At 40.3% G+C, this 26,862-nt stretch overlaps 1 protein-coding gene across 4 annotated transcripts in view; it reads left to right on the top strand.

The window, feature by feature from the left end:
- aqr (aquarius intron-binding spliceosomal factor) overlaps positions 1-23,347 on the top strand; it is a 45,208-nt gene extending 21,861 nt beyond the window's left edge. The window contains exons 20-36 of one of the 4 annotated variants that reach the window (XM_053682863.1): positions 736-905; positions 1,179-1,420; positions 1,593-1,736; positions 2,318-2,387; positions 3,724-3,834; positions 4,200-4,309; positions 6,821-6,956; positions 7,680-7,889; positions 9,199-9,336; positions 10,620-10,691; positions 11,670-11,857; positions 11,969-12,140; positions 15,248-15,418; positions 17,927-18,012; positions 19,665-19,830; positions 21,365-21,478; positions 22,900-23,347. In XM_053682863.1, coding sequence (XP_053538838.1) covers positions 736-905; positions 1,179-1,420; positions 1,593-1,736; positions 2,318-2,387; positions 3,724-3,834; positions 4,200-4,309; positions 6,821-6,956; positions 7,680-7,889; positions 9,199-9,336; positions 10,620-10,691; positions 11,670-11,857; positions 11,969-12,140; positions 15,248-15,418; positions 17,927-18,012; positions 19,665-19,830; positions 21,365-21,478; positions 22,900-23,169 — 2,570 coding nt within the window. In that variant the 3' untranslated portion in view covers positions 23,170-23,347. Of the gene's footprint in view, positions 1-735; positions 906-1,178; positions 1,421-1,592; positions 1,737-2,317; positions 2,388-3,723; positions 3,835-4,199; positions 4,310-6,820; positions 6,957-7,679; positions 7,890-9,198; positions 9,337-10,619; positions 10,692-11,669; positions 11,858-11,968; positions 12,141-15,247; positions 15,419-17,926; positions 18,013-19,664; positions 19,831-21,364; positions 21,479-22,890 lie in introns of all 4 variants that reach the window. The other 3 variants (XM_017475928.3, XM_017475927.3, XM_017475926.3) reach the window with 3 other exon arrangements.
- Positions 23,348-26,862: the final 3,515 nt, after the last annotated feature.

The raw sequence follows: 26,862 nt of genomic DNA, 5'->3' as shown, positions 1-26,862 counted from the left end.
CAGACTGGCTATGTAGTTTTCAACCGATTTATGAATTAGACCGTGAAATTACCGCTCTGCTTCACATTGTCCAGTGAAATTTGAGCTTGTTGTGCCACATCGCAGTTGGTTTGTGTATACATGACAATACGGAGATTATGAATTATGTAATATTTTGATATATGAAATATGTAGAGTTTTAATTGAATTGACGCACTAACACTGAACCCCATATAGTTTCCGACTCCTGTTATAGATATATGTAAAATGTATTTATTCTATGTACTGTGTTTAAATTCTGTTCGTTTATGGGTATACATTTGGCCAGGGAATGACTTCATTGTAACTGATTTAAACTATGTGGACACCTGACCGTCACACCCATGTGTGCCGCCCCAGTTTCAAAACAAGGTCCATAAACATGATTTGTCAAGGTTAGTGTGAAAGAACTTGAGTGGCCTGCATGGAGCCCTGACCTCAATCTCACCGAACACTTTTTGGATGAGTTGGAATGCCGACTGCACTCTAGGCCTCCTCACCTGACATCAGTGCCCAGCCTCTCTAATACTCTTGTGGTTGAATAGGCACAAAATCCACACTCCAAAATCTAGTGTAATTCCTTCCCAAAAGAGCCAAGGCTATTATAGCTGCAAAGGAGGGGGACCAACTTTGGAATGGGATGTGCAGCGAGCATATATAGGTACGACGGGGCCATATAGTGTCCAGTCAATGAATCTTCTCTGTGTTTGACTCAAGGTCCTGATCCGAAGCCCAAACTGAGAGGTGACACCAGAACATTCCGCGTGTGGCTGGATCCGAATCAGTACCAACAGGACATGACCAACAGCATCCAGACTGGTGCCGAGGACCCCTACGAGACTTTCAACATCATCATGAGACGCAAGCCCAAGGAGAACAACTTCAAGGTCAGACATTCAATTTTCGTCCAGTCATATTTTCAATGAAATTACTCTGTTAAATGAAATAAATAAGTAAAGAGAAATCAACTATAGAATAAGTTATTGAATTAAATCAATAACATAGAGTGTGGGATCATTAAATAAAATAATACATGAATACATTTCTATAGTCAACATATCAATTTCCATTCATTGCCTTTTGTCTCCTGTCTTCTAGTCAGTAAATTCCTCTTATTTAAGGCATGTGGCTTTCACTGAACAAAATTTTTACCTTTGCAGGCCGTGCTGGAGACTATACGTCACCTGATGAACACTGAGTGTGTTGTCCCTGATTGGCTGCATGACATCATCCTGGGATATGGTGACCCAGGGAGTGCCCATTACTCCAAAATGGCCAATCAGATCTCGTCCCTGGACTTCAATGACACCTTCCTGTCCATTGAACACCTTAAGTCCTGTTTCCCTGGTTACACACTGAAGGTCACAGAGGAAGACCCAGCCAAACAGGTCCCTCCATTCAGGTCAGGAACACATTCATCCTGCTAAGATCTGACTGCTACTTAGATCTCCGAGAAGTCTTACTGTCATTTCTATCTGTTGTTTAAGTCAAGTTTTTACTCCCGGTTTTGTTTTCAGTTTTGATTTCCAAATTCAAAACGAAATCTGTACCTTTTTTGTTTTGTTTTTATCCAGAATCAAGTTCCCTGTACAGAATGTCAAGGGGAAGAAGCGGAAAGCAGATGAGGAAGAGGAGAAAGCTGAGGAAGATAACACACTGATAGTGGAGCCCCATGTGACTCCAAACCGGGGACCCTATCCCTACAACCAACCCAAGCGGTGAGAGATGAACGACTGTGCTCAGACATGGGCTCACAATCACCTTGACATACATTACTTTAATATAAATATAAATGTATAAATGTAAAGGAAATGTCACACACATGTTTGAAACATACATGTTTATAATGAAATGTTTATGATTGTGTTTATTGATTCTGGTCCTAATTGCTTTGGTGCTGTATTTTGATTATTCCTGTGAGAAGCGGTTGTCTGCCTGGCTGACATCAGATTTGCATTTAATAACATCATGCATGTGCAGAAAATCGGCTAGTTTTGACTGTTTTCTGAAGCCTTGAAGCTAATATTTGTGTAGATTTTATTGAAAGTTTTATAAAGTGCACCGACTTTCAGTTCACTCTATCAGTTCTACCCTGAGCAGCACCAATTACATACAAAATGTCGAGCTTTTTCTTTTCCCCTCAAGTTCAGTCATCAAGGAAATATAAATCATCCTCTTCTTCATCCAGTATCGACGTTACGCAGCTTGTCCCAGTTTTTCTTTGAAATAGAAATGAATGCGTCCTGAGGAAGTATTAGGTTAAGACTCCTACTGATTCTTGTGTTGTGTATTTCAACAGGAACAACATCCCATTTACCCCAACTCAGATTGAGGCTATTCGTGCAGGCATGCAGCCGGGTCTCACCATGGTAAGAGCAATACCTTACCTTTATTTTCCTCTTCTCAGTCATTTTCAGTCACTTCCTGTCTCAGATTGTTCATGCAGATTTAGTGTTAATTGCAGCATGTTTATTCAGTGTCAAAAACATGATTTGTTTGAATCGCTCTCTTGCTTGGATGTTGTTGTAACTGGATATCAAGGCTGTTTCTCATCGAAATCACATCATTCATGTAAATGTGGGCGGAATGAGGATGAAGTGAATAACGGCTGTGAGAGGACTTCAGTAAATGAGCCATGGTGTCCTTGCTGGCCACGGAGTGTCTGAACAGGATGCTGATTGAGAGGCATCCTCAAACTGCTGATTGGTTGTTGGCAGGGACTGTTGGCCGTTATTTATCGTGCAGTTGGCTGGAAGTGAATATGGCAGGAAGGCTATCGACAGAGTTATAAACCACGTCATCCTGCATGCCTGTCCCTCTCCACATCGACTAACTGCTGGCATGCGTGGACTCATTTCACAGCCAAGCAACAGGCCTTGGGTTCCCCTACCCTGTATTATGTTCGCAGTATTTTATGTAAGCTATGTTTTCATTGATTAGATCCTTTGTGAAGGCCATGAAGAGGCAGTCATGATTTCATGTTTGGAAAATGCTTTTTGCTTGGTGCAATGCTGGGGTTACACTCAGGACATCTAAATAGCATGATATACAATGTAATTGGCTAAAGAATTTGGATATTATCAGCATACTCTTGTATTATGATCAAGTTGGTTCTACAACCTACATGTGGACGATATCTGTATCTTAGTGTTCACATTGCATGCTTACAAGTGCAGAATTCTTTTTTTTATCATCATGTGTCCTATATATGACGCTACTCTATACATGACCCCCATGCAAAAAGGAGCAATACTCTGTCCAGATCTATGCCGAAGTAAACAAACAAAATGGAGGCTCTCAAAGATGCATGAATTCTGATCTGACCTGTCGTTTGACAGTCATAAAACTATGTTTAACATATGATGGAAAGTCTTGTCTGATGTGTGAATGTAGCATTCGATCTGTACTTTATTCTGTATCACTCCTACTGCTGTTATAAAGACTTATCCAGGCTTCAAAGCTCTGTAATTAAGGTTTCAGGCCAAACTGCATTTCCTCTATGCATTAGTCAAACTGCAAGACCTTTCATGCCAAACACCAATACTTCTTTGCAAGAGGCCATCCTCCTAACTCAGTGAATAAGACAAAGCCGAAACAGTAGTTGAAGTTCTCCATTAACAATTTTTTTTTTAATGCTGGATAACTGTACCCTGTTTTGTATTTGTTATTTAACTATCCTTCTTTTGTTTTTAACCATCTCTTTAGGTTGTAGGTCCCCCAGGTACAGGCAAAACAGACGTAGCCGTGCAGATAATCTCCAATCTGTACCACAACTTCCCTGAGCAGAGGACCCTCATCGTGACTCACTCCAATCAGGTAAAGCTCTGCCTCTGCCTCTGGTGGTTTAGCATCCATTAGTTATAATCACCACATGTTTTGGATTTAAGTGGCAGCTGTAGAAAAATTATCATTCTATAGCCTGAAATGCCTGTCTAAGCCTTTATATATCTGAGGCTGTGTGTTTATGCGATCAATCATCCTGAAACTGTTCACGCAAACCCCGTAGTTATCTATATTTGATTTGATCACTACTTATAGCCTTGTGTTTATGTACACTTACTGTTGGAAAATAAGTATTATTTGTACTTTGGGGCAGTGCACTTTATATAAAATTATGTTCACTGAAATTGCCCCATACTAAACTCAGCTTCTGTGTGCGTTTGTGTTTTCCTCCCACTCAGGCACTGAACCAACTCTTTGAGAAGATCATGGCCCTGGACATTGATGAGCGGCACCTCCTGCGTCTGGGTCACGGAGAGGAGGAGCTGGAGACTGAGAAGGATTTCAGCAGGTGAGATGCGGATGCAGGATACTGAACCACAGCTGGCCACACAACAGATCAATCGGCTTATAAACTTAGAGACCACTCAGCACCACCTTGTCCCCCAGCGCCGTTTGTCTTCATTCTTGCTCTCTTCTTGAAGGCAGCAGCCCTTTTGTGGAGTGTTTGATGTCGTAATTAGAGCTCCTAATTAGTGCCCTGAGTGTGGTCTGTGTCGTGTTTTTACACAACCCAGACTCCTGCTGTCAGTCATTTGAATAACTTAGAACGACTCAATCCTTGTTCCATGTGACAGCATTGGCATATATAATTGTGTGTGGGTGGATGTGAGCATAACATAAATATAATAGAGGTAAGAAGAAGGCATATATAATAAATATGAATTTATTATTGAGATTGAACAGATAATGTTTTAAACAGATACACTACAGATACAAATATGAGATGTACCATTCTTTTTTTTTTTATTATTATTTTTTTATTTATTCTAAAATTAGAATGCTTACCAGAAAGGTTCACATGGCATCTAATTGAGACTAAAGGTGTTTGTAGGATACAACAAAAGTTGCACTGGCAGATATGAAGCTTGTGGGACTAATGACTGCTGGGTTTTTCTGGTGATTTTGGACACAGCCGTAATGTTGCAACAAAGAAAAAAAGCTTTCAGGGTTAGTCCACACCCATTAAGGAGTTTAAATCCAAACCTAAATATTTGGAGAACTATACAGAAAGAGATAGTGGCATTGTATTACTCCCCAGTTGGTAGCATGCTGATTATTTTGTGCTTGTTTTTGCACAATTCACCTCAATTCAAGTTAGATTTTGCAGATATTTTGAGTATATGGGCGCTTTTTCATGGCCTGACGTCCATTGTCCATTGTCTCTGGAGTTCACAGAAAACACTTGAGCTGAAAAGGCTTATCTAATAGTGTGTCAGAGGGTACGATCCCTGCTGATTCAATTCAGTTTTATTGCACTTTTATCAATAGACATTGACAGAAAGCAGAAATCCGGATATAGATTTAGATCCCCAATGAGCAAGTCTAATGACAGTAGCAAGGAAAAACTACCTGAGACGACATGAGGAAGAAAACTTAGGAAACCTATCCTCTGCTGAGAAACTCAGGTATTGGATTTATAAATCATTGCTCTTCTACAATTGTATACAATAATTGCCACGTGTGTTGAAAGCGGGTTCAGTGAGACTGTATTGTGAATAAGAGTCCCGGGATGAGCACAGGACAGGCTTTATGATTACGGTAGTATCTCTTATGCACAAGTCTACAGTATCCAGGTGAGATTATCCACTGAAGCAAGGGGTGAGACTTGGATATTGGCTTTGTAATGGAAAGCATAGGGGCCTGTTGGTGCAAGATCAGTGATGATAAATGTGACTGCATCTGCTCTGCATGGGCACGATTGCATTATGCAGATTGCACAAGAGCCAGACAGACGCAGAGGACCAGGGATAACAACATTCAAATTCCACTGAGTTTCCGACCCAATGGCAAGAGGAAGGCGAAGGCAAAAGGAATTTAATCAACAACGCGTGGTCTCGATAAATGAAAGGCCCTTATAAATGCAACGATGGAAACTTGTGGCAATATCCAAACAGTCCCAATTTGAAAAAAAATAAAATAATGAAAAAAAACATGCTCCGTGTATTAACATTATTAGAAAATAAACTAATTTCATTTCCTGTAATTAAGAGCGCTGAACTTTCGGGGGCGGGGGGGGGGGGCTCATTTTGGTTATGTGGTTTTTACCTGAAATTAAGACAATGTGATGCAAAGTCTCCACTTTTCATTTAATTATGCATGCTGCATAACTACACCATGCACTCAGATGCTTACTGCTCTCTGTTAATAGCTACATTACATTCACATGCTTTTTGATTATATGGCTCATCCTGGTGCCACCTAGTAATCGTCATGTTTGCGTACACGGATATGGTTGCTTTGCTTTAGCTTTTCAAACCACTTTTCCCATTTACAGTAATGCCCGTCTTATTTTATGTACTTAGAGTCAATCCATTTTAAAGTTCATTTTAAGATTTAAGCTTTATAATTCAACATTACACCCTTAATGATTACTTACCTGAATGACTTTAAGAGATAGCTTGAGTGTTTTTCTGGTGAGAAATGGTGTGTGTCATACCATGAGCTGTACTGAGGAGGCTGAATGATTAATAAAGGAGTCAGTTTGTCCACAGGCTGTGAGATCACATGTTTGGCTTTAGTTTTGTCATGCTGCAAACCAGTAGCATTTCCTCTTAGCTGCTTCACAGCATCCATGGCTCCCTAAAGAAAACGCCAGCATGTTAAGTGTCTGGTCTGTGTTGTAATGATCAGACAGATAACCTACTGAGATTACTCCTAGCTTTTGTTTCAGTTCATTGTTTCCTATCTTCTCCATGTCGATGATTGATTAGTGAGTCGGTAGTTGGTTTCAACTCCATCTGTTTATCAGTGCTGCTATCTGCTCATCAGAACTCTAACAGCATACTGTTTTCCACCTTAGATATGGAAGAGTGAACTATGTGCTGGCTCGAAGGCTGGAGCTGCTCGGAGAGGTGGCTCGCTTGCAGGAGAGTCTCGGCGTCCCGGGTGATGTGTCCTACACCTGTGAAACAGCTGGCCATTTTTACCTTTATCAGGTATGTTCACTTCTAAAGACCTTGACATTCCCCACTGCTCAACTAAAAAATTCATTTAAAAAAATCCCCAAATATGCTGTACTGCCTGTTTAATTGGGCCGCATGCACAAACATGAGAAGAAAATGCCTGTTTGAATCAGCAGCACAACCCAAAATAGTCACTGGGCAGAAGCGAACCCAACAAGCAGTCATATGGAGAGGTTGGTGAAAATCAGTCTCAACATGGCTGAATACATAAAAAAGCAGATTTAGTGGGGGATGACATTGTGAGCACAAACAGGGATGCAGTTTTGAGAGGATGAGAGCAGAAAATACTGTCTGATATTCTCTATACAACCCAGTAGCTATGCCTGATCAGGTTTCAGACATCTAAATCCAAGAAGTCAGTGTCAGCATGCTTGTGTCCTTTAAACGGACCTTTTTACTTATTTTTTATTTTTTTTTATCCTTTCCTCCTCAGTTTTCACTGAATTTGTATTCTTCCATCTTTCACTTCAGTGATCAGATCAGCTGATATGAGTTAGATATACTCATATCAGTGACAGTGATTCTATGAGCTAAACAGTGTTAAAGCCTACAGTCAGACATACATGCTATTAATTAAGCTGGGTATTCATATGGCTATTCGGGTGATTTTCCGCTCATTTAGCAGAGATCTAGTGCACACGAACGCCACCTGCAGTGATCTAGCACACAAACAAACACACTGTCTCTTTCCCGCAGGTTATGTCACGTTGGGAGGAATATACAAGCAAGGTCAGGCCCAAACCGGGCCGGGAGGTGAGCATACAGGACGTGGCTGCACACTTCCCTTTCCATAAGTACTTCTCAAATGCACCCCAGCCTGTCTTTAAGGGACAGAGCTACCAGGAGGACATGGACATAGCAGAAGGCTGCTACCGCCACATCCGCAAGATCTTCACCCAACTGGAAGTAAGTGTGTGGGCAGGAGTTGCTCACTTAGCTCAGCGTGACTGCAAGTGTTGGTTCTAAGTATTTATTACATAAATAGTGGGAAGCAAAAATAAGTAGTTAAATGTTGATTTAATCACAGAGTAAGTAAAAATTTGTTGTGCATAGGCAAATGCACTGAAAACATAAACATGTGTTTTCAAAACTATACCTGTTAGTGTGGACCTCAGATAAACAAGAGATCATCCTCATAACTTATACATTCGTTCATTGTGAATCGAGACAGTTGACATTTAACGAGGGCATGAACAGTGAGAAGTTAAGGCATATCTTACAACATTTTGCCTTCACATACCTTCCATCACTCCTTCATGACTTTCACTCTGCCTTTAGTGCAATAGACTTCTTTAGTGTGATAACCACTGATATGTTGCCCAGCTTTCTTGTCTCCTAATGAGTGGCATTGGGTCCTCCGTGTAGCCCTTTTCATATGTTGTTGTTTTGCGATCCCTGCCATCAGGGACAGGCCTGATTCTATACAGAGATAACAATAGCATTATGGGAGCACTGGCCTCAAAAAGCAATAACCAATTTATTGGTTTGAAGTAATATCTCTGCCTCTGCATGGGTTCATTTCCCAGAGCTCATTCCAGAGAACTGCACTGACATGCTTTCTTTGTGAGAAGCTTATTTTATTCTTCTAAGTGTGCTTTTCTATCAAAGCAGAATACGTTCTCTCTCTTTGATAAGGCGGCTGCTGACAACGAGACATGGCTGTAATAGACGTCTGGCTCTTGCATTTCGAAAACATGCTGCAGCGGGGCTGGTCCACAGCTTGTCTCATTTTGTTTCTCACATTCTAGTCTCAGCACAGGAAGCAGCTCGCCTGCTGTTTGTCCTCTAGTGATGGGCTAGGGTTAAAAATCCTCGTTAATATTACATGATTTTATCAGCTTAATATTAAACTCAGAATATTAACACATCAAACAGTTTGGTGAGATGATAATGAGTCTTTATTGGTCACATATCCATTACAGCACAGTGAAATAATTTTTTCTTCGCATATCCCAGCATGTTAGGAGGTTTGGGTCAGAGTGTAGGGTCAGCCATGATACGGCGCCCTTGGAGCAGAGAGGGTTAAGGGCCTTGCTCAAGGGCCCCAACAGTGTCAGCTTGGCAGTGCTCGGGCTTGAACCCCCGACCTTCCGATCAGTAACCCAAAGCCTTAACTGTCAAGCCACCACTGCCCTCAAGTGATATCTCATTCTTTTTCTAGTTTTAGATGTAAGAATTTTTAGTACTGACTGTATTGTGGGGTTTTTTTGTGCAGGAATTCAGGGCCTTTGAATTGCTGCGAAGTGGACTGGACAGATCAAAATACCTGCTGGTGAAAGAGGCTAAAATCATTGCCATGACCTGCACGCACGCTGCTCTCAAACGCCATGACCTCGTGGAGCTCGGCTTCAAGGTAAACCTTCAAACAGGGATGGAAACACTGATATCCGGTTATGCTTCGATGATTATCATATTACACATAGATTAAAGATCTCCCTCACCATGTTGACTTCAGACATATTGATTTTATTTTGAAATTGATTTTCTGGGGTAAAGGGTGTTTTGATGTTAAAGCTGTTTCTGGATAATTTGTGGGAAAACTCACCACATATTCAGTGGGATTGAAAATTTTTCTGCGTTAAAACCACACCACAGATACTACCACAGGTAGTTTTGGTCAGTTTAATCACCATTCTAAAGTAACACACTGCCTATAAACAACTCTAACCATAGTAACATACTGTACAGTTAAACTCACAGCTTCATTATTAGTAGTCAGACGCTGTAATTCACACACGGACAGTCTCTCTCTCTCTCTCTCTCTCGCTCATATAAAATAAACTAAAATAACTAATGTATAATTAACCGTTATTTTCATCTTTTTAGTCAAATTTTGCACTGCAAGCATCAATGACAGATTTCACTTGTCAAGGCTGCCAAGTGACCACGGTATAAGCAGGATAAATCATGGCTGGGTGTGTGTTACACGATTTTAATGCACTCCGCTCCGTGTCGTGTCGTTCTTTGCCTCCACGTTGTGCATTAAATTTCGTGTAACACACACCAAGCCGTGGATTATCCATACATACATACATACACACACATATATATATATATATATATATATATATGTATATATGTATATGTATGTATATATATATGTGTGTGTGTGTATATATATATATATATATATATATATATATATATATATATATATATATATATATATATGACTGGGGACTATATACACACACACACACACACACACACTCACATATGTATATGTATATATATATATATATATATATATATATGTGTGTGTGTGTGTGTGTGTGTGTGTGTGTGTGTGTGTGTGTGTGTGTATATAGTCCCCAGTCTATACCATTGTTAAAGCCAAAATAGAATATAAAAAAGAGCTTAATTATGCAAAAACAAAGGGTAACAAAAATAGATAATATAGACTACACAGATTAAAAAATGCCAGAGAAGGCAAAAAAAAAACACATTTCTGAAGTGTCAAACATAAGTTCCTGGGGTAAGAGAACACTTAAAAGTAATTAAAAAAAATTTCAGTGCCAAATGATACACGATATCTCAGATCCACTGATTTAAGTGTAGGTGGAAAATTGTCTTTCCATATCACGGGTTTGTATATTGCATATATAAAATGAATGATGGCATGTTCCTTTGTTCCAGTATGACAACATCCTGATGGAAGAAGCAGCTCAGATCCTGGAGATCGAAACTTTCATTCCACTCCTACTGCAGGTATAGCCTTCTCTCATGGTCAGCCTTCAACCTGTCTCACTTTATCACAGCCAGCCAGCGAGGCAGAATCCTGTTAGCCATAGCTCAACATAGATTTAAATCCGATTTTCTGTTCCATCTCTTGCATGGTTGAGCTAACTTCCCTCTTGATGAATGTGCCTTCTGCTAATTTTCCCTGCGTTGCCTCTCGATCGTTGATTGGATAATGCTTGACCCCAGAGTTTAGCTTCCGATTAAGAGCTTCTGCACTGCCACGTCCTTTATTATTGCTGTAATCCCTATAAGAACAGACCTCTGTACTCCACTCTTGCATGTGCCATAAAGGGCTCAGGCAGTTTATTTTAAGGTTTCTAAATCAGCCCACAGTAGCAGAGCAATGAGTAAATACAGATGTGCCATTGATTGGGGTTTGAAATCTGAGTCAGCTTGTAATACCGTTGCTGCTCAGTAAGCGTGTTGATTTTGGGTGTGTGGCTGGAGCATGTGCCTACTCCTGGAGGGCGGCCTTATTTGTTAGAAGCAGCATGTATTAACAGTTACCCACATTGCTCAGTGTTGTCTCGACAAGACTCCACTCTCCGCCCTGCCACCTGTCCCTGTACTGACTGAATGCTCTGGAGACCACAACATCCGGTTTAATGTTACACACTAAAGTGAAATGGCCGATGGAAAGGGCTGGTATACGGAAGCATTAGGGACTATTAGGGACGGTTGTTCTTGACTCCAATGTGTGTTTTCCTGATTCATCTGTCTCTTATATCTGTCAGTTACTAAGTCAGGTGTCAGGTGTGAGTTGGAGAAGGATCACAAATCTACTGCACAGTATGGTTTCAGAACTGAACTTGAGAACTGTTGTGTTAACCTGGTCTTAAAGCATTTAATAGAACGTGGTTGTATGATTTTATCAACACTATACGTGGTATCATGCAGAACAAACTTCTTCAAGCTCAACTGTTGCCGTTTCTCTTTCCGTAACAGAATCTCGAGGATGGCTACAGTCGGCTGAAGCGCTGGATCATGATTGGTGATCATCACCAGCTTCCTCCTGTCATTAAAAATATGGCCTTCCAGAAATACTCCAACATGGAGCAGTCATTGTTCACACGCTTTGTGCGATTGGGCGTGCCCACAGTGGACCTGGACGCTCAGGGCCGAGCTCGTGCCAGGTCTGTATGCTTCTTTTTACCAATGCAAAGATCATGTGTTATAGTCCCTTCCTCCTGATATATATTGTAGTACAATTGCATGTACTAAACCCCTGTGTTTGTGTATTTCAGTCTGTGTAATCTGTATAACTGGCGCTATAAACAGCTTGGAAACCTGCCTCATGTTCAGAGTCAGCCAGAGTTTCAGGCCCCCAACCCAGGTTTCACCTACGACTTCCAGCTCGTCAACGTGGAGGATTTCAACGGAATCGGGGAGTCTGAACCCAATCCTTACTTCTACCAGGTCAGCGATGGCCTCTGTGTCTATCACACACTGATTTGGATTAACATGTAAAGTCTACAGAGCAACTATACATTATTTATTATAGGGTTATGTTTAATTATGATTAATCAATACCCAGTTAACAGAACTCTGAAAGCTGCTACGGCTGTGAGTTGAATTGCTCCCATGAGACTTGATTCTTTTTTTGTTTTTTTCTGTATGTCTGCGTGCTTGATGAAAGTTCTCATTGTTCTCTAGTGAAAAGTGGTCATGTGCTTAAGACATGTGGCATGATCATCACGCAAGTTTCATTAGATTTCAAGCATTTCAAGAGGTTTTTTTTGTTGTTCCAAATATTGCGCATACACATTCAAACAGCTGTAAAATCGTGGCAAGGTCACTTGAGGAGTAATAAAGAAGCTACTGTTTGCACAGTCGGTCCCTGCAGCAGCTGAACAAACGTCCATCAGGCCTCTGTGGCGCTCCGGCCACAGCAGCGTTCCGCCAACGAGCCAGCCGCTATTCTAATGTTCATTAGTTACACCTCATTAGTCAAAGTACTTTTAGGCTAATGCTCCATCTCATTCAACCTCAAATGGCTCTAGATTCACCACCTCGGTTGCAGTATGAGACTCACATGCTTGTAAATGTCACATTTTAAACTAGGCTTATGACTCCACTTAACCAACACTAATGTGAAATATTGATTTTTTTTCCCCCCTTGACCAGCTAATTGGTGAACTGCCTAGTTACAGGGTTGTTAAAGGTTAATGTTATTAAGGAAGGGGCTATTATTCAGAGTGAGTGTGTAGCCGGTGTGTATGTGGTTCAGAGCACATTGTTTGTTTGCCATCACACTGGTTCTTGTCTACAGATTGCTTTGGTGCATAGATGATGCCACAAATTGATCTTGTGTTGTAAGATTCTCTCTCCATGACATGTCGGTCCTCAATCTGCACCACGCTGAGCCTTTGGTTTGAAGCTATGCTGTTGCCATGGTTACTGGGACCTTCTCAGTTGCAGCACATTAGCTCACATTTGTATAAAAACTCAAGTGTTTTTGTCTTTGAATATACAGTGTGGTTCTTTGTACATATGGGCTCGTGAGTGCAATGGAGGTGAAAAAGCTTTGTGGGGGAAGGAAGAGGAGTCACAGAGACAAAATGTTATTGCTTAGATAGAGATATGCAGTCACTGCAAATTTTGTTGTAAGGTAGAAAAGTGAACATGTGATTTGGTGTCACATGTGAAACATTGTCAGACCGTTGTGTACAGAAACACAGTGCAAGACTTAATGAAAAAGCAATTAATGAAAAATGGTATTTTTGTCTGTTTTCACTTGTCAACTGGGTCAAAGGATATGTGCCTAAGTCCTTATTCTGTCACTTTCGGGTGACGAGAGTGTGGGTTACTATCTACAGTTACATCTACAGTGTGTTTGTCTTTGGAACACATTGATAACAATACATTGGTGTATGGGAGTTGGCATTTTCAGGGCTTTGGGGTTGAAGAGAGGCTGTGGCAAGATTCCATAACCTGTTTACTTTGAATTGTCTGAAATTTTAATAGCTGCCCTGTGCTCCTTTTATTGAATCTATTTTTAATGAAGTGTTCCAGTCTTCCGAAAATAGTGTCACAGCTCGCCTTATTCAAATGTTTCATCATGAGGATTGTTGCATTGTTAGCAGCTGTTCACTATTGAGAGGCCAGATGATCGTTCTGAGAGAAAGAATGAGAGTGAAATTCCCCACCATCGAGACTCCTTAGCCTTGTTTGTCACTCTTTGCTCTGTCAGTGGGGAATTGCATGGTTATATTTCAATGCATGGTTCAGCAGCAGGTCACTGAGCTTTAAAATGCTCCATCATTCATTTTCTCACTCACCCACCCACCCACTCACTTGCAACACACACACACACACACACACACACACACACAACATATTTCTGACTATGCCTACTCACATAAGTGCATAATCTTGCCCTTGATTCAAGTGGTGGTTTTTAAGTAATGTAAAAATGTAATAAAATCATGAGGGTAAACTTTTTTCCTGACCTTATGTAATGTTATGTTTCATTCTTTTCCACACTGTCAAAATGCGTCTTTTGTGTGATCAATCAGATGAGGTGGTGAGAGATCAACTAAAATCAGGTCTTGTAAATGTACACATTTAGAGGCCGTGTACCAGTAATCCAGTACACTGTGTCTCAAATGGTATAGTTTACCTGTATTCTAATAATTGAGAAACCGGCTAAAACAGTTTTAATTTTTTTTTTTTTTTTTTTTAGTATCTTCTGCATTGGTGACCAAAAACCACAAATGATTTGTATATTATAACTTTTCTGCAAAACTTGTGCTCATGCTGCTGTGGATTCGATATAGATGAAGCATCAACCAGAATTTGACAAACAACAAAAGTCAAGAAATGTCATCACCTGTAATTATTGCTCCGGTTAAGAGTCTAAATTCCCACTATCTGAGACTCGTTCACTCATTTAACACTGCCTGCAGTTCATTGTCCAGAGCTTCATGTAGGTGCTAGGTGATCTTTTCAGCGCTCCATCACCTTGCACTTAGACGCACGCAGAGCAGAAAACAAAGGCGTGGGAGAGAGAGAACTGTTATACAACAGCTAAAGACTTTGCCATTAAGCTTTGTCAAGGGCACTCATGTAACAGGCTTTATAATGTCCTGATCAGCTTCAAGGAATGTATGAATGGGCTTGATTTATTTATTTTTTCTGTCTGTCAAATGTTTGAGCTGCAAAAGTAGTGGAAAATTAAAACATGGAGCACATGAACGAGATTGGGCATGACAACGCTACAGTCAGGGATTTGTAAACCCAGTTTTCTTTATATTTGTTATTTTCAGGTCTTATCTGAATTATTGTTATTATACCACTTTGTAAGCAACCTTGTGATTGCCGCTAAGAGTACAGTGTTGTCTGCACTGTTTATGAAGTCAAAAGGTGTTTCAGAAAACGATAGCTTAGTGCTTCTGATTGTCACTTTAAGGCCACTAAGGTTAAGGTCGCTGTGACTCTTGCCTAACGACTATATCTGAAGCTCTGCAAGTTTCTCGTGTGCATTTTTCATTATGTATAACGTGTTGTTTCTCTTCTGTTCATAGAACCTTGCTGAGGCAGAATACTCCGTGGCTCTGTACATGTACATGCGGCTGTTGGGTTATCCAGCAGAGCGCATCAGCATCCTCACCACTTACAACGGCCAGAAGCACTTAATCCGAGATGTCATCAACCAGCGGTGTGCCAACAACCCCTTCTTCGGCCAGCCCAACAAAGTAATCACGAACTCTTAAATATGTTTGTCTCTGTTGAATGCTTATATACTTTGCTTGCATACATCAGATAACATGACTTTGCCTTTAAGGGAAGAGAAGTACAAAATGTCTCTAACTGTTATACCACTATAGGTCTAAATCAGTTTCCTCCTGACTGAACAGACTTCAGTTTCACAGAACCCAGAGTTCAGGATTTGTCTAAATATCTTTCTGAATTAGATTATATGGACATGTGTGTGTTGTGTGTTTGAAACTGACAAAGAGGCAGGGCATGTGGCTCTATCCTAAATCACATTACCATGTGCTCTTCATTGCACCGTTACTCTGGAGGAAGTTATCACTTTATTCAAATTAGAATGAGCATTTAGTTTGAGAATCAAGAAAAGGGGATTGCAAGTATAAGCTAAACATCCATGCAGTGCTTAAAAACCTCAAATCAGTTCTGTATTTAACAGGTAGCTAACGAAAAATAGAGCAGTACACAGAAGATTGTCCCTCTTTCTAGTGCCAAGAGATTTCATTTAGGTGACAGGGAGAGAAACAGAGCGGCGGCAAGAATGTGCTGAACTGCAGAACCGTCACGCGACCTGCGTCTGGCCAGAACAGGCTGCTGACAGTTTGTCAGAATTGCTAAAACAAAACAAATGTCATTTCAGGAGTCTGCTCCAAGCACTCTAATTTGAGACGAGAAGAAAAGCAGTAACAAGCAAACATAATTTTGCAAAGCAGATTATTATTTTTCTCTAGACAAGCTCTAGAGATGAGAGGAGCACTGAGCACACACACTGCATGCAGCTTCAGAGGAAAACAACACCACATTTACATATGCATGCAGGCTCTGAGGGTGGAGAAATATGTATATGGATTTCAGCTGCTTACCGCTGGGAGGATTGTTTATTTTAACATCTTCTTTTTCTTTTCATGTTTTCCCCATGACCACTCAAGCTCTTACTTTGTTAAGAGGCCTTTTGATGAAAAATTGCATTAATGTGGGTGCAGGCTGAATTAGACTCAGAACTCAGCCATAAATAACAGATGCACGTGCACACACACACACATGCCAGGTAGGTAAAGAGTCAAGAATAGAAGAACAGAGACACCTATTCTGGAGGAATAACACACATTTGGAGATACTGATAAAATCTAAAACAGGACATTTAATGATTCTTGTTAAAGTTTGCACATCATAAATGCGACAGGCCAAAGCAGACTTTGTCGCTGTTGGAGACCCGCCAATAAATGTTTCACTTCAGTGACCATCTGCTGAGAGGCATCACCCGCTCCAGTTCCAGGCTGAGGGTGCTAATGAGAGGAAACCAGCCTGTATTATCAGTGTGTTCTATTGTCATGGACACCTTCAGGAGCACTTTTACTCATCAGCAGGTTCTGATTGAGCTGAGGCTCAGTGCTATTGCACTTTGACCCATCATGTGCTGGCTGAAGTTTGAGGTTAGTCATGGATTCCCCAAGCCCTTGAGCAGAATACAATGTTGGAGAACTCATTGAAGGCGATTAATAAAATGCCCCGCCATGCTGCACCAGCTGGAGAAAAGCAGGGCAAAGCATTTTGGACATAACCGCATGGCATATCTAGACCATCATTCTTCTGAAGGCTGGTCCTCAGGGGTACGGTATGGCTGCCTGAGCCAAGCTCTGTGGTTGATGGTTCAGAAAAGCAGGGCATCTCAGGCAAGGTTTGGAGAAGGAACCACAGAGTCCTGAAATTGCCTGTCTAAACCTACAGATCTCACTGCTTCCTGCTATTGTAAAGTGGCATATTGTTGCTCGCGGTGCTGCACCTGTTCTGTATAGCAACAGAGAGCTGTAAATAGATGGCCCTCTCTTTTTCTCTCCATTTATTCTTTTTTTTCTCTTCCTTTGTCCACCAAAAGGCCCCAGCAGTAGACTGTCTCGGTGGACTGGATGTCTGGAAATAGTTCAAGGCTGAGATTTATTTAAAGGTCCTGCCCATTTTTCAGGGAGCACTTTAGTGGGGTCTCATTTTTCTGTTTATCATGCCCTGATCAGACAGAAGCAGCCAGCACTACTGCGCTCTGATGGCCTACAATGATTTTATCAGCCTGCAGCAGCTTCCCTCTATTCGCTCATTTGTGTGTGTGTGCGCGCACGTATGTGTGAGTCTAATAGAGTCTGTTCAGTATAGCAGCTTGCAGCATTACTGTACACAGTTGAGAAATGTGTTTTAAATTTGGAATTTTATTGAAAGAAGATTAGTCTTCCTGCCTGGGTTCTTCTATCCGTTTCCTTAATTTCCATAAGCATGTTTTCATGATTGCGTTGAAAAGCCGATCATGAAAACTCAGGTGCATGTGAAGATAAATAACCGTCTATGGTTCTTGCCTGCCTCATTCTGTCTCAATGTGGCCTCAGTCATTTTTGGAGAAGAAAGAAAAAAGAAAAAAAATCCTATTTAGTACAGGTAAGCAGGGAACAGCACAGCCTGCATTTAAATAAATAAATAAAAACCCATGTGATGTTCTTTTGTAGATAACAACAGTGGACAGGTTTCAGGGTCAGCAGAATGACTACATCATCCTCTCGCTGGTGCGCACCAAAGCTGTAGGACATTTGAGGTAAGCATTTTGGTTTTTGAACATAATTGCTGAGTTTTACTGCCGTCACGTGACCCGCCTCTCCCCCTTCCCCAACCCCCCCTTCCCCAATGCAACAAGAAGACAAAGATGTTGATCCTCCTTACACTTGTTACCCCATGTAGCATCAGAAGTGTTATAGGAGAGGGCTGATATGAGCAGAATGACTGTGGGGAACATACTGAATGATTGTACTGAAATATCGAGCAATGCAAGGCTTCATGAACAAATCCTGTCCCTAAAAGCCTCTTGTTATAAGTGTGCTCGTGTGTGTGTGTCTCTGAAAATCATTTTGATTTCCATTCGGCTATGTAATACCCATGACTCCTGTTTTAATGTGTTTCATATTTAATAAACATCTGAAGTCTGCCACAGTATTTCTTCTCCAGTGGAAGAATTAGTGCTGTCTTCTGATGTGTTTACTGTGAGCATTGATAGAGGCTCAGCACAGCACGCTGAACCTGCAGCCTGGAAATGGAGTTGTAGCCTAATGAATAAGTTATGGCTTTGTATCTGTGCTCTGCTAGCTTAATGTCCTTAAAAGCACTAGAAGACTATAATCGTCTCCAGAAACATGCCGAGCTGAAGTAAAGCGGTTTACTGTCAGTCCTCTCAGCACTGCTTTTTTTTTCCCTCTGATACTTTTTTGGCCTAATTCAATCCGTCTTTTGGGCTTCCACTTAAAGTCTGAGGTAGTGCATTCTTTTTAGTCTGGACTGATGGATCTGCAGCCATTCTAAAGTGCGATAGTTTTTTGGGGGGTTTTTTCCCCCATGTCTCTTCTCTCCTCTATTTTAGTCAGCCCGAATGAGTGGAAGGTACTGCGGTTTTAGTTTTGGTTGACGTCTTTGTAGAATGTTCTCCAACTGATTCATTCTTGATATTTGCCTCAGACATCTATTAATAATTGGAAAAGCACTGATTCATGCTGCATTCTTTTGCCAGACACTGTAAACCTCTCTATTAACACTTTTATGAAGATGCAGATAATATAGCTCTGATGATTCAACATCTGATCTTGGTGAATAACATCTTTTACATGTATATAAAATTCTTCCCTAGGTAATAAAAGTCAGTTCCTTCATAACGTTTGCCACTGTGATGCTGATTAGTGAACAACATGATATTCAGTTACAGTCTGATTGATTTTTTTGTTTTTGTTTTATGGACACTATTTCTGTAGTTGGTCCCTGTTTGTGTCTCCTCTCCTCACATTCTGTCATATACAGACAGCTCTCAAAGATAATATTGCGCTTTCTCCCAGTCGCTACACTGTTTGCACGCGAGCTTGTGAGGTGATGCAGAACTGAATCCGGTACTGAAGAAAAGAGTAGTGTGTGAAGATAAAAGGTTTCCAGTCTGAACTCTTTGCAGCACCGAGTGCCTTATCAGCCGTTTCCCCATTGATCCAGATTGGTCTCATTAATGACGACTCGCACTCCAGCCTGTAAAACATGTTTTATTGAGCATGCCCTTATCATTAGGAAAGCCTAACTATCCCCGACTGTCAAAGATATCAAATGCATCTAATCCTGTAATTGTCTTTTCTCTCTTCCCTCCTCACTTCCATTCCTTTTTTTCTTTCTACATTACCTTTTTCTTTTGTTTCTTCCGTCTTTACCTTGTGTGCGCAGAGATGTGCGGCGTTTAGTGGTAGCTATGTCCAGAGCCAGGCTGGGCCTCTACATCGTTGCTCGGGTCTCCCTTTTCCAGAACTGCTTTGAGCTGACGCCTGCCTTCAATCAGCTGACTGCGCAGCCACTGCAACTGCACATTCGACCTCAAGAGTACTACACCTCCGTGAGTACATACGCCTGCACATGTTGAAAGATCCTGTCCAAGTTGTCCAAGGCCAGTTAGTCAGTGTAGCACAACATAACCAAAGGATTATTTTAGCCTTACACTAAAATTAAATGCTAGCTTACATTAAATCATGGGCTCTGTGGATAGTACACTCACACTGAACACCCTTTCAACACACGCAGTACTGTCTGTTTGACTTTATAGTATACAGTAATGATTTAAAATCCCAATATCAGGTGTCACCCAGAATAGGACCCGGTTCCCTTATGAGTCTGGTTTCTCTAAAGGTTTTTTTTTCTTCTTTTCATCTCGGGCAGTTCTCCCTGGCAACTCTCACCTCCGGCCCACTGAATCAGAATCTGAGTTTCTGTCAAGCTGCGTTGTGACCATCTATTTTGTTTAAAATGCAACGCAAATCAATTTAATTGAACTGAATTGGAAATTTCAACATATTCAATCTTTATATACACGTAGTATTCAATTCAATTTAATTTTATTTGTATAGCGCTATTTACATTGGTTATTGTCTCAAAGCAGCTTTACAGAAATATATAAACACGGTATACAGATTTTAAATGTGTGAATTTATCCCAATTGAACAAGCCGGTGGCAAGAGGAAACTCCCTAAGATGTTAAAAGGAAGAAACCTTGAGAGGAACCAGACCCAGATGGGAACTCATCCTCATCTGGGTAACAACGGATAGCGTAAAAGTAAAGGAAAGTTCATTATGGTTTTATATGAGGTCTGTTTGTTGAACTAGTCCACATTTAATTACACATATTAATCGCTTATCTACACATATTATTTCTTTTCACACGTACAATATTTAACGAGAGGTGTTGCCTAAAAATATAGCCTCATACAAAGGTCAGGTGAAAGTGAAGGCCACTGTTCTAACAGCAGGCGTACTGGTGTGAGACCGCCACTGCCTAGTCAGTGTGAGAACATACATATGAAAACTCCGCACAACCATATCAATGTGAAGCCAGAAATCACGAGACATTTTTTCCATCTTTAGTGTGCTCCCGAAACGAAAAACCTTCAAGAGACGATATATAAATAGATAATTATTCAGGGAAAAATGTTGAAATGAAAAACCTTCAGTCATCTGGTTGCATGAAATAAACAAAATATCCGACATGATTTACAGCACAAAAACAATTTCAGTAAGATTTCTTATATTCACCATAGCAATATGTGTGTGTGGAGGTCTGACAGGCCCTGTTTTATACACACACACACACACACAGAGCCTACTTAGAGTATAGTTGGCCAATTCAAACAGACCTGTAGTGCAATAATGCAAAAAAAAAAAAACACTGATTATTCATGCATACTAAAAACACATTTGGAAAGATGTACATGCTGTTTTTCTGTACCTCTATAGTAAATGTTTAGAGATGTCCTGTAGTTTCAAGAATTATTAAATGATTTATAAAAGTACTTTAGTGACCTGCAAAAAATGCACTTGGAAAATAATTGCATGGAAAATGAAGTAAAAGCTTCCTCTCTGTCTCTCTTTCCTCACAGACTGTGGAGCGCTCGAACGAGCCTGATCAGGTAGTTAAGAACATGCCTGAGATGGCCAACCTGGTCTATAATATGTACATGCATATGCTACAGAGAACCCAGCAGTACAGACAGGTAAGCACTTTACTGTCTCCTTTCCTTTTCCAAACACTCTATTATATATTATTCATCACAAAGCTTTCTTTTTAGTTGAACATCACTGTTAGATCAGCTGTAATGGAATCATTTTAGTTCTACATGCTGAAACTTTAGCAATGAGCGTGAATGAGAGATAAATTGCTGCTAATGAAAACCTGCTGTGCTAAAGTGTGGAGTGAGCTCAGGCTCCTGTCACCCCTCTGCTCTTAAACTCCTACGCCAGAGCAAAATGTTAAGTTTAGAGCCGCTGTTAATCAACGTGGCCTGTTAAAGTCATTTTACACCAGAAACAGTGAGACGTGTGCATCAGGGTTGGCAGAATGTGGAGCGATTATATAAATATACTGATGTTCAGATTATGATGAACATGTTGTCTTTTTCGTACATCAAGTTCAAGTGGTTTTTATTGTCATTTCAACCATTTACAGTTCGGACAGTGAAACGAAACAACGTTCCTCCAGGACCGCGGTGCTCCATAAAACACACTGACCACATGAGATGACACAAAACTAAATAACATCTGCAAACATTCTACATAAAGTGCACATGCAGACGTGTGCTAAAAACACAGAACAGTACAATACTACTAAAACAGGACAATGGGCACAGTAAGTGACAGTGTAGCGCCGAACAGTACACAGTTTTAATGTGGAAGTGTCCGATCTAAAAGGTAATGCAGAACATAGGTGCCAAGGAGTAACAATACAATTAAAAATGGTATAAATTAATCAATAGTTGCACGTGTTTCCATCTTAAACATCCAGATACGAACTACGTGCCTTCAAATTTCTGAGGTTTATTAGAAAAAATTTAATAGAGGCGTGGACAAATCACTAGCCCGGGCAGACCACAACCCCCCATGCTACTGAATTTTTCTTTTCAGAATCAGGAACATGCAGGTATGAGGAAACACTGCTGAAACGGAAATCCTGTCACAGAATTTGTATTTGAACTGTTGCCAGTGTGTGCGCGTTTATAGTAGACTACAGACCAAAATGTCGCTGTGCTGTTTAGATTATTGGTATACAGTACGAAGTGTAGCATTAATATTGCATTGTATCTATTATATCTTGCTAGAAACCACGACCCTGCCATGCAAAAATATCTATATTTTATTTTAAATAGCCACAAGTGCCATTCAAACTATTTGCAAAACAGACTGTTAAATTACAGATGATCTCAATACCTATGCAGAGTAATACACAGTAGCGTAATATGAGTAACCTTGAAGAAAAACTGGGCAAGCTCCTGTCAGATTAGAGGCATATTTAGATATACAGAGCTGAGCACTAGATTTATTTGCAGCATACTAGAGTATCTTCATCCATATCCAATGAACTTCCAAGTAGTGAGGTATGTGTTTGTTTCTCTTTGCCTTCGTGCTGCAGCAGCAGCAGCAGCAGATTCTCCCACCCCCACGGCAAGTGACGACAGAGGACGAGTCTGACGTGAATATGAGGGAAGAAGAAGAAGAGCAAAAAGACAATCAGCCTGAAGGAGAGAGCAAGGAAGGTGTGATTAGTGATAAGGCTGAGCAGGAACAGTCTGAGATGAAGATGGAGCAGGAGTCTGGTGTGGAAGAACAGCACACAGAGGAACATGCTAAAATGCCTGAACACCCAGGTAGAGACAGTGACAGCGGGGACAGTGAGGAGGACGAGCCCTAAAGCAAACTTTCGGGCTCACACACCACAATTCTGTTGGCCAGGGTCCACTGTTGGTCCAGCATTTTTCCTTTTTACCTCACCTTGATTTGGTTTCTTGAAAATGATTGCCTTTTGTAAGAAAACATTTCTAACAAATAAACTTCATTTTGTAATAAAATTAAAGTAGTTAAATCTACAATTAATTCTTGTGATTATTTTTTTTTTGAGTGTGTGAGACTGGGACTGAAAACAGTTTTTCCCAATGTGTTTTATTTTATAATCCTCATACATGCGGCCTACTTCTCTTTATAAACTTCCTGCTTGGGTGTATATCACTTTTTTGCTGTTAATACGGTTGTGTATAAATGCCTTGTGCAACTTCCCCTAAAAGTCTTCCTCCTCCATCATGTAGTGCATTTTTCTCTTCCCTCCTCCCCAAGTGCATGTCCACTGCTTCCTAGAAATTAGTGTTAAGCAGAAGGAATTTTTTGCCAGTGTGCACATACACAGAGCCAGTTAGAGACTGTGAGAGAGGGCTCATTCTTTAACCGGCAGGAATTATCTTTCCTCCGAACACAAGGACTTGAGGGGATAACTGGTAACCCAAAAAAGACATTCGAAGAGGTTTGTATTCTTTTCTTTTCTTGATTGCTTTGTTCCTTCTCCTGATTGTGTCGTACATTTACCTTTACCTGGTTAAAATGTAGTCAAGTACTTCTATCCTGAAAGTTTATTACTGAAGGTTGTTCAACATGAAGTGCAGTGGCACAGTGTTTTAATAATTTACTAGTTTTATTAACCAATGCACATGATCGAGGAGCATGAGACTATGCGCTCTTGCATCACTTCTGCTGACAAACAGGATTGTCACAACACGTCAGCTGATAACCACATGCCGTCTATTATTCAAGCAGTGCTACTTGCCACAGCTTTTGTGCTTTGTACAGATCGCGTTTTTTGTTTTGTTTTGCTTTTTATAAATAGTGGAAGTGTGCAAGATTGACTACCCGCTTTGATCAACGGCAGAAGTTTTACAGTTGTTGTACCAGTCTGTGGTGGTGAAGCAGGAGGTCATGTGTGGCTGAGGCTCTCTGTTCCCCATCCTCACCTATAGGCGTGAGTAGTGACTGGAAAAAATAAGTACATATGGTGGAAATGAGGTTCCTCCGCAGGGTTGCTGTGCTTCAGCATACTCCGAATTGACAGGCGCCATTGATTAAGGCACTAGTGGAACAGTATCAGCCATGTCCCACTCTAATCAGCCCTGGGAATGTCTAGGAGGAGCTGGGGGGAAGGGAATAAACCAAGGCCTCACCACCCTCAGGCAGTGTTTATACACAATTTGATTATGAACACTGCATGCACTCTTTTTCCCCCCCAACGTACGGCTTAGGCAGCAGCAGCAGCAACGACTGTAATATTAATAACCCAGAAAGGCTGTGGAGCTATAATTGTTGTATTTGTGATGAAGAATACCACTGAACACTCCAAAAACGTATATTTAATGCATCCTTCTATTTGGTGGCCATACAACATCCTCAACCAGGGTAACATGTAGAACAGCAACTTCTGTAAACGTAATAATACAGTTCTACATACAAAGTACTAGGAGTGGTTGTAATCTAAGCATTTTAATCACCTGCATAGTTACGTAGGAGAAGTTTCTTATATTGATCTGACATCTGATTTGCTAGTGGTTTAAGTTTTGAAAAGTCAGCAGATAATATACATTACCACAGTCTAGCTTGTTCTACTCTCCTCTTCTACTCAAAATGAAGATGCACTTCATATGTGTTAGGGTGTAGGAGAAATGCAGTTGCGACAAATAGCTTGAAACACTCAACACAATTCAAAATGCCATATTTTATCATTTCTAAATGAGCGTAAAGCAACGAGTAGCTGTACAAGGTGTTCAGTTGTTCTGCATGATAGAGTGACAGAAACAGTACGCGTAATGTTAGGAGTTAGAGTCCCTCAAAGAAACAATGTCCTCCTAGAAAGAGAAAATTCAGTAAACAATCTATTTGACAAGAAAAGATTGTAATTCTGGAAAAAAAAAAAAGAAAAAAAAAAAACGTTTTCAGGGAAACCAAGGAACATACAGTATCCTTTTAAGTGCACTGTGTCATGAAAATGAAAGTTGAACATATCTATGATTGCACATCACACTAAGCGCTGATTTCATAAGGTCACAACAAAACATTTTTTCTTAAATAATACACAATGAAATGTGACACAAACATGTATAATAAACCTCCTGTTCTCTACTGTCTAGGATGGCAAACTCCTGTTTATGGACAGTTGTCTGGCTGATTGTGCTGCTAGTGATTGGTTGGCCTCTCAGTATCTTCCTTGGAGGGCTGTATGGTTTCTTCTCCCCGCTGACCGCCTGCCTCGGCTTTGACCGCCTAACAGATCTCCTGATGACGGGAGCCAACCTGGGCAGGACGTGTGCCCAGAACATGAGACATGGCACACCCATGTGCTGAGGATGTAGCATCCTCGCTCACCTTTTATTGTTTTTAATAAGAAAAAAAAAAAAATCACTTCCAATAGAGATTAAAATTGTTTAAAAACTCTGCAAATTTATATTAAACTGTGATGAATTATAACAGGAATAATTATGGAATTGTAATTATTGCACTTAACTAGATTGTTTACTTAATATATAATTACCTACATGGTTTTAAGTTAAGATAGCATATAGTCAGAAAATGTCACTCTATTTAGGATTTGTAGTATAGATCAAGCTTTTTTTTTTTTAATGTTTCTTGTTTAAACTCATTATAAACTCACTCCCTTTGAAAATCTGAAATAAATGTAACTTCACAATTTAACTTAAGTAAAGTAAATATTATTTTAAGCCATTTTTGTTGCTCAGAAATCTTGACCTGTATGTAGAACTCCACAACAGGGTTTCCCTTTCAGAGAGAGTTCAAGTCGAAACATTATTCAAAGTTAAGAGCCTGTAACAATCCAAATAACCTTAGAGGATCCTCACTATTCCCCTAAAAGCTTCTGTTCGTCTATCGTTTAAGTACAACTACCAAATTTAAACACATCATTTTGGAGTTCCTTGTCAGAAAAAAAGGAAAGCAGTAACTTGTTAGCAATGTTACTTTTTGTTATATATCTCAGGTTTTGCGCAGGTTTCTTGTTATCTGCAACTGATACAAAATGAATCTTGTCCTAAATTTAGAACTGTTGAAATATTTAGTTCTCATAAAGGTATTTGACAAACATCAGTCTTCAAAAAGTGCCATTTTTCACCTTTCAGAGAATTAAAACTTCTTTCAAAAATTGGAACCTTATCTCTATGAACAGTAGCTCAGCTGTAAAAGTATTTCATGATGGAAAGCTTGTTAGGTATTTGTAAGTGTATTTAATCTTGATGGTCCCAGACTAAAGAGAATTTCTGTGAACATTTTAAGTATTCTCTGTGTTACTTATTTTATTCTTATTGGAGGCACTACGGATGAACGTATGTCTATCTGAGTGTGCTCACTCACACCCCCTAGAGGCTAAGGGTAGAAGGCTGCCCAGTAAGAGGGCGTCAGGATCCTGCAGGATATTTTAACATAACACACAACAGCCCTCACTGTTTCAGCCCATGAAATCTCCTGAAATTTATTATATGACTTATAAACATGTTGTTTGATGGGTACCAACTTTGGGCCTTCATAAGATATGCATAAGCATTGCATAAATCTTTTA

Source organism: Ictalurus punctatus, chromosome 9, assembly GCF_001660625.3.
Source record: "Ictalurus punctatus breed USDA103 chromosome 9, Coco_2.0, whole genome shotgun sequence".
NCBI lineage: Eukaryota > Metazoa > Chordata > Actinopteri > Siluriformes > Ictaluridae > Ictalurus > Ictalurus punctatus.
Note: the sequence above shows the minus strand (reverse complement) of the source record. Positions and strands in the feature narration are given on the sequence as shown.